The sequence below is a fragment of the Acomys minous genome (assembly GCF_964271855.1).
Source record: "Acomys minous genome assembly, chromosome: 4".
In the NCBI taxonomy this organism is placed as follows: domain Eukaryota; kingdom Metazoa; phylum Chordata; class Mammalia; order Rodentia; family Muridae; genus Acomys; species Acomys minous.
The window spans coordinates 14,286,205-14,299,274 of record NC_140486.1 but is presented as its reverse complement, the minus strand read 5'-3'; the positions used below and the strand labels follow the sequence as shown (position 1 = coordinate 14,299,274).

Sequence of the window (13,070 nt, the reverse complement as noted above, 5' to 3'; positions counted from 1 at the left end):
TGAAACTATCGCAAAATGTCATTAGCATAGGCCGTGCTTTCAAACTGTTCGAAGCAAATCAAAATAAAGTTGTAGCACTGAAAGACCCCCGAAGGGAGACCCTCACTCAAGCCTCGGGATGGCTCGCACCCAAAGACACAAAAACGACTGTCTTGCTGTAAACACATGAGGCAGTTTATTGGCGGAGCTCCGGGTCGACACGTATCTCACGCAGGAGACAGAGGGGTCAACCCAGAAGCCCAGGGGCTTGGGGTTTATATGGGCAAAGGTTGGGGGAGGGGGGTAGCGGGAAGTTTTGGCAAGGCCACACACGATTGGTTGTTTCGAACATCAGCAAATCGTGTAAGCAGATCTGGGGTAAGGTCAGACTTAATCACATGGGAACAGTCCTTGGTTCCTGTTTCTCTCAGAACCCGAGGGTGGATGTTTATCTGAGCTAACGAAATGTCTGGTTAAACTCAAACCTGGAACATTGTGTGCGGGCCTCAAGGGGGAATTAGGCAAACACCATAAGATCGGATGAGGGGTCTTGGCTCATTACTCACTCGATCATGTCTGGTACCTGTTTCTCTCAGGAATTTGTCCTTGTGTATCCTCCCTATCTTTTATGGCCAGCTGGTCCCTGGAACACTCAATAGGCCTTTGTCTCCTAGCTCCACATTCTTTGTGACTTATCATCTGGGACCTTGGGCTAGCATACCTGCTGACCTGCACTCTTAATGAGTCAGAGAGCTGAGAGCTCTGCTGTTCTGGTTGTTTTAATGATAATTAAAAATTTTCTCTTTCAGCACCAGCCCCTCTTCTGTCCGCCTTCATTTCTTCCTTCTTGCTGTTTCACTTTCACAGTTTAGTACATGTGTAGTTAAACAGCAGCCCTCCCCTTTTTAACTGAAAGCATTTTGATGATAATAACAGGTTAGAAACAATGTGGGGACAGGAGGTCCCCTAATCTTCACTGCCCAGGTCGAAGCACTTTGAACACCACACTGGCATCTCTGCTTGATCAGATCATTTCTAGAACCCTGCCTGTTCAAGTTTGTTTATATTAGTTTCTTGAGAGTTTCCAGTTTCTTGCCTGTTTGCTTGTATTCACCCCAACTCTTCCATATACACCCCTCATTCCATACCTACCCAACTTGAATTTTTGTTTTATTTTGTTTTGGTTTTTTTTTTTTTTCAAGACAGGGTTTCTCTGTGTAGCCTTGGCTGTCCTGGACTCGCTTTGTAGACCAGGCTGGCCTCGAACTCACAGTGATCCGCCTGCCTCTGCCTCCCGAGTGCTGGGATTAAAGGCGTGCGCCACCACCCCGGCTTGTTTTGTTTTTTGAGACAGGGTTTCTCTGTGTAGCCTTGGCTGTCCTGGGCTCACTTTGTAAACCAGGCTAGCCTCCAACTCACATCGATCTGGATCTGCCCGCCTCTGCCTCCCGAGTGCATATTCTTTCTTTTTTAACCCTTTGAGACCAATATGCGCTGCCCCAATATTCTTGGATGTGTAGTCTTCTGCCGAGTGTGGTCAGTTTATCAGGAGATACACTCTTAGCAAAAACACTCCCCACCCCCACCCCACCCCCTCCCTGGCAGCTAACAGTTGTCGTCCTTTGTTCTGCAGCTAGTGATGAGCCTGTGTGCCCAACTTCTCCCTCCATGCTGCCATTTGGTCTGTCTTGGGCTCACACAGGTCTTAAGCATGTGGTTACAATCCCTATTAGTTCATATGTGCAGCTGCCTTCCTGTGCCCAGCAGATTTTTTTCTTGCCCCCACTGCCCCTAGCTCTTACACTCTTTGTCTTCTCTTCTGCAATGATCCCTGAGCCTTGGAAGAGGGGGCGGGGCTGGGGGCGGGGCTGGGGCGGGGCTGGGGGCGGGGCTGGGGTATGGTAAATATGGCTCCTTTTGCGCTGAACATTCTGTAGTCTCTTAGTCTATGCACTGTGGCCAGTTGTTGTGGGTGTCTGTGATAATCTCCGTTGGCTGCAAATAGAAGCTTCTCGTGAGGTTTGAGTGATGGATTGACCTGGTGGGAATATGCAGAAAGGGGTGCAAAAAAAAAAGCTGTTTAAATATTAACTTTAATAATTTTATCAACTTGGAGTTAAAGGAATTCTTAAGAAAAACAGATTACCTATGACTCATGATTCGATTTACTTTTTTATCATGGTGCAAAAATGATAGATATTGATGGGTAGGACTTTAAAATGTGAATTTGGAGCTTTTCCTGGATTAGCAATAAATAGTAAGGTTACTCTCGGAGGCCTTGGGCAGGGCATTGAGATATGAGTGTGATGTGTATTCATCACTTAGTCAGCCCCTCAGTCAAACGTCACTCTCAACATGGCTGCCCCCTTCTGTTAACTAGCTGTACTTTCATTGTTTGTGATGTAAAGGTGTATGTTAAGGATGTGTCTGTATCCCAGCCAGATCATACTGTAATGCAGTTCATGGCTGCATTCATTCTGGCTGGACCACATAGATGTAGAGGGTCTTGCCAGAACAGCCGTGTTGTTGGATTAAAATCCCACTACAAAGGCTCGGTAAAGATCACGAGTAACACGAGTAATATGGCTGAATAACAGATATTCTACAGTGTCTCATATGTTTGCTAGACTGTGTGTGTTAAATGCATTTTACTAACATTATCTCCTGTTTATGAGAGATTTATCAGAATGTACCCCATCAAGAACCAAAGACTATATATAGATATGTAAAATATGATATAACATATCATATATTATATATACAATGTAATATATGATATAACATATATATCATACATATATATATATATACACACACACACACACACAATTTTTTATCCATGGCATGGTCAGGCTCTTCATGTTTGCTTATTATAAGTGACAACTGCTCTTTGGTTTCAGAGAGCCAAGCATCCCAAAGCTCAGAGGGCCGAGCAACACCTCAAACGAATCCAGCGCAGCTACCACAAGTATCACACTACTTTAGCTTCCATCAAGTCAAACGAGCGGGATCGCCTGAGAGCGGACTGGATCCAGCACAGTGACCGCAAGTACACTGACAGTCTGGTGAAAACAAGAGTCAGAGATGCCATGCAAGGCTTTATCATCAACACTGAAGAGAGACGTAATAAGTAAGGCTCGCGACAACACGGTAGCCCAGGCATTGAAGCTCTCCTGAGGCACTCACTTTAAGTACTAGGTGTTGGGTCTGGGGTTGTGCAAACGAAACACCGAGGACACCTGTGAGAGGAACAAGAAAGGAAAAACAGAAACAAAAAACAAAACAAGACAACCTTTATTTGCAAGCACAGGCACAGATGCTGGCAGCCAGGGACACAGCTCAATGTAAGAATATTGAAACTGTGAACCCCTCCCCCAGCCTCTGTTAGAGTCAGTATATATAGGAAAAACCATAATTAGCTCATGCAAGGGGTTACCAGGGAAACAGGGTGGTCCACTCTGACTCAAGCTATTTTTACTAACTAGACAAAGCAGGTCTTGCCTACCTTTAATCTGATTGGTCCTGTCAGCTTGCTGTGGAGGACAGCTGCATGTGTGGCTGGGGATTTTTTTTTTTTTTTTTTTTTTACTATTAAGGCCACAGGATATATTGATCATAAGTATAGTTTTGTGGTTGAAATGATCTGGTACAAAGACTTTTCCCCAGAACTGAAGGTATAAACATTTTCCTCAGAACATAAACATTATTTTTAGTTAGTGGCTCTTGGTCAGCTTAACCTCGTACAGGGAATGCTCTCTGCACCAGAGTTGGATGGTCTTTGTTTTAACAATGGAGACTTAGCAGCTCTTAACCAAATGCAGTCTGACTGCTGCTACTGTGGTTCCTGCTAACGTGGTCCCTTCACTGGGGATCATGCTATGCGCCTCTCCTATGTTAGACACGTTCTCTAAAATATTGCTATGTTCTTAGCTCACCAAACCACAATGTTTACTATTGTGCAAAAAGAAATCAAGTTAAGGTCGTGCCTAAGTTTTTCACATTCGAACCAATAACTATTATTTGTTAATATTTTTACTTATGTTAACTACATTTTGATGGAAAAACAAAGAATACACTGTTTTAGGGTTTGTTTCTTTAATAAGATCTGTCCATTTTGCTACTTTTGAAGATAGATATTTCATGGGTCATCTGTATATTATCAAACAAAATATAGCTCAGATTAAGGTCTTACTCTATGGAGAACCACAGTGACTTTTTCAACACTACTTATTGGGAGTGTCACTGTGCATGTGAAAGACCCCGGAAGGGAGACCCTCACTCAAGCCTCGGGATGGCGCGCACCCAAAGACACACAAACGACCGTCTTGCTGTAAACACATGAGGCAGTTTATTGGCAGAGCTCCGGGTCGACACGTATCTCACGCAGGAGACAGAGGGGTCGACCCAGAAGCCCAGGGGTTAGGGGTTTATATGGGCAAGGGTCGGGGGGGGGAGTGGGAAGTTTTGGCGCAGCCACACACGATTGGTTGTTTCAAACATTTGAACATCAGCAAATTGCGTAGGCAGATCGGGGGGTAAGCTCAGACTTAATCACATGGGAACAGTCCTTGGTTCCTGTTTTTCTTGGAACCCGAGGGTGGATGTTTATCTGAGCTAAGGACACATCTGGTTAAAACTCAAACCTGGGACATTGTGTGTGGGTCTCAAGGGGGGATTAAGCAGACACCATAAGATCGGATGAGGGGTCTTGGCTCATTACTCACTCAACCATGTCTGGTACCTGTTTCTCTCAGGAATTTGTCCTTGTGTATCCTCCCTATCTTTTATGGCCAGCCGGTCCCTGGAACATTCAATAGGCCTTTGTCTCCTATCTCCGCATTCTTTGTGACTTATCATCTGGGACCATGGGCTAGCATACCTGTCGACCTGCACTTATGAGTTAGAGAGCTCTGCTGTTCTGGTTGCTTTAATGCTAATTAAAAATTTTTCCGTTCACATGTGGAGGTCAGAGGACAACTTTTGGGAGTTGGTTCTCTCCTTCTACTGTGTGGGTCCCAGGACCAAACTCACACCCTCAGGCTATTATTTTTCTATTCTTTCAAAGTGGGTTCTGGAGAAGAAATTCAACCTAGCAAGGCACGCTCTTTACTGAGTTATTTCCTTAACCTCACAGTGACTTTTTATTTCTTAAAGAATGATTAGACACTAAATCAGAAAATCAGTAGGACAAAAGTCAGTTGAAATGATAATTTTGGCTAATTGTTTCTTGTTTGTTTCAGGCTACGTGAACTTTTAGCATCAGAAGAAAATGAGTATTTTACGGAAATGCAATCGAAAGGAGAAACCATTGAAGAGAAAAAAGACAAAATGAGAGAGAGAACCAAGTTATTAAGAGAGAAGAAGGAAAAAGAAAGGCAGGATTATGTAGCTGAAAAATTAGATCAGCAATTCAGGTAATACGTTGCCAGAGTATACCTGCAGAATGTGCACGTGGCGGTGTTACACAGAATATTCCAGTGAGAATGACAAAGCAGCGGTGGCTAGTCCAGGAATGGAAGCTTCAGGAACAGTGGTCATCAGGAGGGAGAGTGTCAAGACCGTGATGGTTCTTTGAAGTGGGAGGGAGAACAGGAGACAGAGAATGGTATAGTAGCTGGGAATGCACAATAGGGGCTTTAAAGGGGAGGGGTGAGAGGATAGGGGGAGGAAGGAGAGGGAGAGAGAGAGAGGAGAGAAAGAGGGAGAAGGAGGAGGGGGGCGGCGAGGGAGAGAGAGGAGAGACGGGGAGAAAAGGGAGAAGGAGATGGAGAAAAGGAGAGAGAGGAGAAGAGGACAGGAAGTAGAGGGAGGAGAGGAAGAGAGAGAAGAGGAGAAAGAGGAAAAGGAGAGAGGAGGGGGTAAGGTAAGAGGAGAGAGGGGGGAGGGGAGGGGAGGGAAATGAAAGGGAAGAAAGGAGAGGGGAGGAGAGGAGAAAGCCCCCTCCCATACTGGACCACTTGGGATAGGTGGGGGTTGGGCCCTGGGATGCCTCTTCACAGAAAGTCCCCAGAGCAACTTTAAGAACAAAGGAAACACCAGACTTCTGTAACTTCTCCGGGGCTGGTGAAAGCTTTGCATCAGTGGTCTAGTTCAACAGAGGGCACAGAAGAGCTGGGACAAGTTAAGAGCTGTGAAGAGCACAGCCTGCTTTTTAATTCTCTGTGCACAGGAGGTGGCTGTGGCCAGCAGGGCTTGACCTCTTCAGGCTGGGGAATCCATCCTCTTTAAGAATCACCACGGTCTGAAAGAGACAATCCCCCATTCTAACTGGTCTATTAAAATGACTTAGGAATGCTAACTTACTGTAAATTATAGCCTTAGAAGGTGTACACAGTGACCATACTTTAAATCATGATAATCATATCATAGGTCACTTAAAACACAAGTGCTCAGTTTGCCTTATAATCCCGCTCTTGTATTCTGTGCTTGCCTTCTACAGAGTGCCAAATAAGATAATATTATTTCTCAACTTCAGCATTGCTGTTGGTATCAAGTTCTTTGAAACCTGTAGCCAGCACTTGCTACTTTATAGGTTCTTCTTTCTTCTACTCTTCCCCATCCCTTTTCTTCCACCCTTTTGACCCCCAATACCAGTTAGGAGAGAAAAAAGGATAGAGAGGAAAGGGGGCGACTTTATGGTTAGACTACTCCCTGCTGATTAGGGGCATCATACTCCTTGGGGCAGGTCACAGTCAGGAGATCTAATTATTTCTCCTCCTCTTCCTCTTCTCCCTCCTCCTCCTCCTCCTTATTTCTTCTTTGTGCATGACTACTTAACAAACCTCAACCAATAGCAAGCAATGACCCACCAGCAACCCACCCCATTTCTCAGGGCCCTAGCATTTCTATACCTTCTGAAAAATCCCCAGCATTGCAAATGCCACACAGTCGTAGAAACTATCTGCAGCTGGCAAAAATCACTTCTCTGCATGAGGCAAATCATAGTCAGCTGCTTCAAAGCAGTCCCATATTCCCACACCTGGGATCAAAACAAAAACATATTCTTACTATATTTCTGTGGGGTTTTGTTGTATTGTTTGTTTTGGTTTTGGGGGGAGGTTGAAGACGGGGTTTCTTATGTAGCTCTGGCTGTCCTGGACTCACTTTGTAAATCAGGCTGGCCTTGAACTCACAGAGATCCGCCTGTGTGCCACCAGGCCCAGCGTATATTTCTGTTTTTAAAGTAATCAAAATTTCAAAATTCTCATGACAAAAGCCTATCCCAGAAGTCTTTGGTAAAATTGGTCTATCCCTCTGCTGCTGCTGTTTCTACCTCTGCCAAATATGTGGTGGATCTCCATTTCTTCTTGTCTGCTTATTCTGGCCCCGTGATTCTTTTCTGATCTGCTTTCTGACACACACTGCAGAGGCCCTTCGTTTTCAGATCCTTGGACTCTTATACTTCTAAGACGTGGACATTAAGAATTGCTGTCATGGTGACCTCATCTTTGTCAGTGCACAAAATGGCGCCTCCCAGCCTACTGGGTGACCTAGCTGCAGAAGGCCCTGGGTGTGCATCAGTACCATGTGGCCCCTGTCCTATGCCAACAGGCCAAGGCGGCCAATAGCCACTCTGAGCCCAACAAGTACATCTGATATGACCTGCTAGAGCAGAACATTGACACTGAACCGGCCTCTGGCTCTCTCAGGATTGTACATGGACACCTGGATGACCCAGCCAACCAGGAGATTGAGCAGGGAAAGACATATGGGTACCAACCGGGTAGCCATGCAGAATGAAACAGCCCAGCTGTCTATGCTACAGTTCATTAGCAGTGGGTTGCCCAAAGTGACCATGCCATCAATCATCCACTGTGACCATCTGATTGAGGCCCAGCTTGCCAAGTATGGCATGGGCTTCTGGAGGCCTGGGGCTGGAATCATTCACCGGATCATTCTAGAGAACTATGCATACCAAGGGGCTCTTCTGATTGGCACCGATTCCCACATCCCCAGTGGTAGTGGCCTGAGAGGCATCTGCATAGGAGTAGGGGGTGCTGATGCTGTGGATATTATGGCTGGGATCCCTCGGGAGCTGAAGTGTCCCAAGGCGATTGGTGTGAAGCTGACGGGCTCCCCCCTCTCTAGTTGGACCTCACCCAAAGATGTGGCAGGCATCCTCACGGTGGCACGGGTACTGTCGTGGAATACCAGGGGCCTGATGTTGACTCCATCTCCTGCAGTGGCACGGCAACAGTCTGCAACATGGGTGCAGAGATTGGGGCCACTACATCAGTGTTCCCGTACAACCACAAGATGAAGAAGGGCCTGAGCAAGACAGGCTGAGCCCAACCTAGCTGAAGAACTCCAGGACCACTTAGTGCCTGACCCCGGCTGCCAGTAGGACCAAGTGATTGAAATTAAGCTCAATGAGCTAAAGCCACATATCAGTGGACCCTTTACTCCAGACTGGGCTCACCCAGTGGCAGAATTGGGTACTGTGGCAGAGAAGGAAGGCTGGCCTTTGGACATCAGGATGGGTTTGATTGGCAGCTATGAGGACCTGGGACGGTCAGCAGCAGTGGCCAAGCAGGCACTGGCCCACAGACTCAAGTGCAAGCCCCAGTTCCCCATCACTCCAGGCTCTGAGCAGATCCGTGCCACCGCTGAGTGGGATGGCTATGCACAGATCCTGAGGGACTGTGGGTGGAATCGTTTCAGTGAATGCTTATGGCCCTTGCATCAGCCAGTGGGACAGGAATGCCATCAAGGAGGGGGAGAAGAGCACCATCGTCAACAGCAGGAACTTCACTGGCTGCAATGACGCAAACCCCAAAACCAGTGCCTTTCTCATATCCCCAGAGATTGTCACAGCCTCGGCCACTGCAGGACCCCTTAAGCTCAACACATAAACTGACTTATTGACAGGCAAGGATGGCAAGAAGTTCAAGCTGGAGGAGGCTCCAGATGCAGAAGAGCTTCCCCGATTGGACTTTGACCCAGGGCAGGACACTTACCAGCACCGCCACCCCTCTCTCTCCCCCAAGACAGCAGCGGGCAGCGGATGGATGTGAGCCCTACCAGCCAGCGGCTGCATCTCCTGGAGCCTTTATGACAAGTGGGACAGCAAAGACCTAGAAGACCTGCAGATCCTCATCAAGGCTAAAGGGAAGTGCACCACAGACCACATTTCTGCTGCTGGCTCGGGGCTCAGGTACTGTGGGCATCTAGACAGCATCTCTAGTAACCTGCTTATTGGTACCATCAACATCAAAAATGGCAAAGGCAACTCTGTGTGCAATGCTGTTACCCAGGAGTTTGGCCCTGTCTGTGACACTGCTCCCTACCATAAGAAACATGGCATCAGGAGGGTGGTGATGGTGAAGGCTCAAGCCAGGAACATGCAGCAATGGAGCCCCGGCATCTTGGGTGTCGGGCCATCTTCACCAGGATCCATGAAACCAATATAAAGAAGCAGGCCTTGTTGCCCCTTGCCTTTGCTGACCCCTCTGACTACAATAAGATCCATCCAGTGGACAAGCTGCCCATTCGAGGCCGGAAGGACTTTGCCCCCTGGCAAGCCTCTGACGTCATCATCAAGCACCCCAATGGGACCCAGGAGACCATCCTCATGAACCACACCTTCAGTGAGACTCACATCGAGTGGTTTAGGGCAGTTCCCTACAGAGGATGAAGGGGCTGCAGCAATAAGGAAGGTCCAGGCTGGCTGTCCTGTTACACTGGACCTTGCTGGGTGCCAAAAGGACAGGTCTGTGTGCATCGTCAGAGCCAGATCTGCTCATTCCAGCATGGTGATCAGACCTGCTTCTTCCTCTCTCCATCCTCAGCCCATTGAGTGAGCACACTGTGGGCGCCATTTAGTGTTAGGTCCCAGTCCCTGCCTTCCTGTTCAGTTTGGTTCATCCTTGAGCAACCCATGCAACTGTATTTATTTTTGATGGCAGCAACTCCCTCTACAGGAGTTTGTATTCTGCCTGATCATTTCACTGGTGGCAGAAGGATTTTAGAGAACCTTTTGTTCTTACAAGAAAAAAAAAAAGATCCAAGTCTAAATAAACAAACAAACAAACAAACAAACAAATAAAGTGCTGTTACGGAGCTCAGAGCTATGTACTGCGCTTACACAAGCCTCAAGTTCTGTCTGCAGCACAGAGATGCAGCAGCTCACAACCAGCTGTAAATCCAACTCCAGAGATTTTGATGTTCTCTTCTGGATTCCATTGGCACCTGTACTCAGGTGCACATACCCACACACAGACAGAAACACATATACATAATTTAAAAAAATAACAAAACCAAGTCAAAAAAGATTAGAGTTGGTTTCTTCGTTTGCTCTCTTTTTCTCTCCCCCTTTTTTATCCAAGACCTTCAGGGTAGCAGTGGTCACATGATATGATTATCAGTTTCATGTGTCTTTTAATTTTAAGATTTTTATCCTCAGAAGGGATTTTAAAAGCTCAGTATTTCCTGGAAGTGATTAAAACAGTCACTAGCCTTTTTTATTCATTTAATAAATACATTTGTTGTTTTTATTACTTTATATTTATGAGCATTCTCCCTGCATGGATGTAAGTGCATCACTCATGTGCCTAGTACCCAGGAAGGCCTTGGAACTGGAGTTAGAGATGTTTGTGAACTGCTGTGTGGGGGCTGGAATTAAACCAGGGTCTCCTGCAAGAGCAGCCAGTGCTGTTTTTGGGGTGTCAGACCTATTTAACATATCCAATTGGACCAGGCCTCCGGGTTCTCCCAGCTTTTGTCAGTTGTTGCAGGGTAGCATACAACACCCTCTGCCCGAAACTTTCAACCCAGGGCCTGGGCTTCCCCTCCCCTAGAGGCTCTTCCTGTATAATCCAGACAGTTTGCTCTGTCTGTCTGTCTGTCTGTCTGTCTGTCTGTCTGTCTGTCTCTCTGCCCCCCTCTTGTGTCTGTATGGTGACTTCACTGATCCCCTCCTGTGAGGTCAGTGTTTCCTTCTGAGACATGGGTCTCACTGTGTAGCCCTGGATATCCCAGAATTCACTAGGTAGACTAGGCTGGCCTCAAACTCAATGAAATCTGCCTGTCTCTATCTCTTGAGTGTGGGAACTAAAGGCGCATATCACCACACTTAGCTAGATAAGTTAAAGTTTTGATCCAAAGTCATGAAAGAAATGGTAGAGCAAGGATTCAAAACCTATTTGCCTGAGGGCAGTGCCTGTATCTTAGGGTATCCTCTTAGACCTGTCTCCCTCTCTACTGCTCCCTCACATTTCTTCCATCTGGATAGCCTACATCTGAGTTATTTTGTTTGTGTTTGTGTTTTTACTCCGGTGCATTACTGTGTAGACATATGCCTAAATACAACAGTGCCTCATAAGATACTGCGGTTTGCCTTTTGGAATGTCTTTTTTCAGGGAACGCTGTGAGGAGCTCCGCAGCGAACTGGTTAGCATCCATGAGAAAAAGGTAGTTGAGGAGCGGAAAGCACAGGTAGCATTCAACAATGAACTGAAAAGGCAAAAGCTGGTGGAAGAGCAGCTGTTCGCAAAGCTCTGGGAGGAAGACAGGTTAGCTAAGGAAAAGAGAGAAGCCCAAGAAGAGAAGAGACAGAAGGAGCTGGTGGAAAATACACGCCTGGGGCTGAATGCTCAAGTCACCAGCATGCTGGCACAGAGGCAGGCGGCCCAGCGCTTGAAGGAAGAAGAGGCCCGCTTCCTGGTGAGCCCTTTCAAACATTCCAGTGATGCGCTCCATCAGCAGAGCTGTTTGCCCGACTGCTAATACAGTCTGCTTGGAGTTTGGGGCTGGTCCATTAAGCACATCTCCACTTTGGAAGTCTCGTTGCTGCTTAATAATAAATGCACAGATGTGCACAGAAGCTAAAGGCCGGAACACTGGGCTGGCATGTGATGAGTGATGAGTACTGGGATCAAAGATCATTTCCTTTTACTCTTTTTTTTTCTTTTTGGTTCATTTTGGACTACACACCTACTTACTATTTACTTTACACTCACACATAGAGCAATTTCTACAAAGCTTTGTTGCTGACTCAGCTGTGTTAAAAAGCAAGCTCCATGGGGGCTGGAGAGGTGACGTAGAGGTTATAGAGCATTGGCTGCTCTTCCAAACATCCTGAGTTTAATTACCAGCAATCACATGTTGACTCACAATCATCTATAATGAGATCTCATTCCCTCTTCTGGCCTGCAGGCTTACAGACAGACAGAACACTGCATGCTTAATAATTAAGTAAATAAATAAATAAATCTTAGAAAAATAAAGAAAAGCAAACTCCCTTTCTGCTGCTCCCATCCCCAATGCAGCTGTGTGCATAAATCCCAAGAAATGGGTTAGGCTCACCCCTTACAGCAAACGCATGACTCTTCTGATTCATCTTCATTATTCCTCCTTAGGAGGAGAACAATGCACAGATCAAACGAGAGAAGGAACAAGAGAAGCTCCAGAAACAGAAGATGAGACAGGAAACCAGGAAGAGTTTGCAAAAAGCCGTGCAAGAGAAGATGGAGGCTGTGCAGCAGGAGCACAGAGAGGAAACAGACTTGAACATGAAACTCGTGGGACGGGCCCTTCAAGACTTAGAAGACGAGGCAGATAAGAAGCAGCAGAAGAGAGTAAGATACTTATTCCGTGCCTACTAAAGGCTGGTCAGGATTGTCTGTGGAGCTGTCAGCCTTGTGGGTTGTTACTTTCAGTGTGTTTTATGGTGCAAGGCCCTGAGCTCAGTTTCTAATACCAGAAAGAAAAGGAAGGGAGGGAGGGAGAGAGGGAGAGGGGAAGGGGGGGAGTTAGGAAAGGAGGGAAGACTTTAAAAGATAGCTACCTTGCACCCCCGCCCCCAGCCATACAAGAGCACCCTAGTTTCCCCAAATTCTCTTTAGCATTTTATATTGTCACTCTTTTTGCTTCATTATGGTACACGTTGACTAATATCACATATGGCTTTAAGTTGCATTTCTGTACTGGTTAATGATGCGAAACAGTGTTTTATGGGTTTGTTTGTTTGTTTGTTTGTTTGGCTGGTTTGTTCTGTTTTTCAAGACAGGGTTTCTCTGTGTAACAGTCCTGGCTGTCCTGGAACCTGGCCTCAAACTCACAGAGATCTGCCTGCTTCTGCCTCTCGAGTGCTG

The 13,070-nt window shown here is 46.5% G+C and overlaps 1 protein-coding gene and 1 pseudogene across 2 annotated transcripts in view; both read left to right on the top strand.

Annotated features, from left to right (window-relative positions):
- CFAP53 (cilia and flagella associated protein 53) overlaps positions 1-13,070 on the top strand; it is a 52,711-nt gene that overhangs the window by 2,937 nt on the left and 36,704 nt on the right. Inside the window, exons 2-5 of the mRNA XM_084781044.1 lie at positions 2,880-3,109; positions 5,220-5,393; positions 11,337-11,640; positions 12,336-12,554. Coding sequence (XP_084637170.1) covers positions 2,880-3,109; positions 5,220-5,393; positions 11,337-11,640; positions 12,336-12,554 — 927 coding nt within the window. The remainder of the gene's footprint in view (positions 1-2,879; positions 3,110-5,219; positions 5,394-11,336; positions 11,641-12,335; positions 12,555-13,070) is intronic.
- On the top strand, positions 5,925-9,630 carry LOC311597007 (aconitate hydratase, mitochondrial-like; annotated as a pseudogene). The gene has a single exon. The product of its transcript is annotated as an aconitate hydratase, mitochondrial-like (transcript).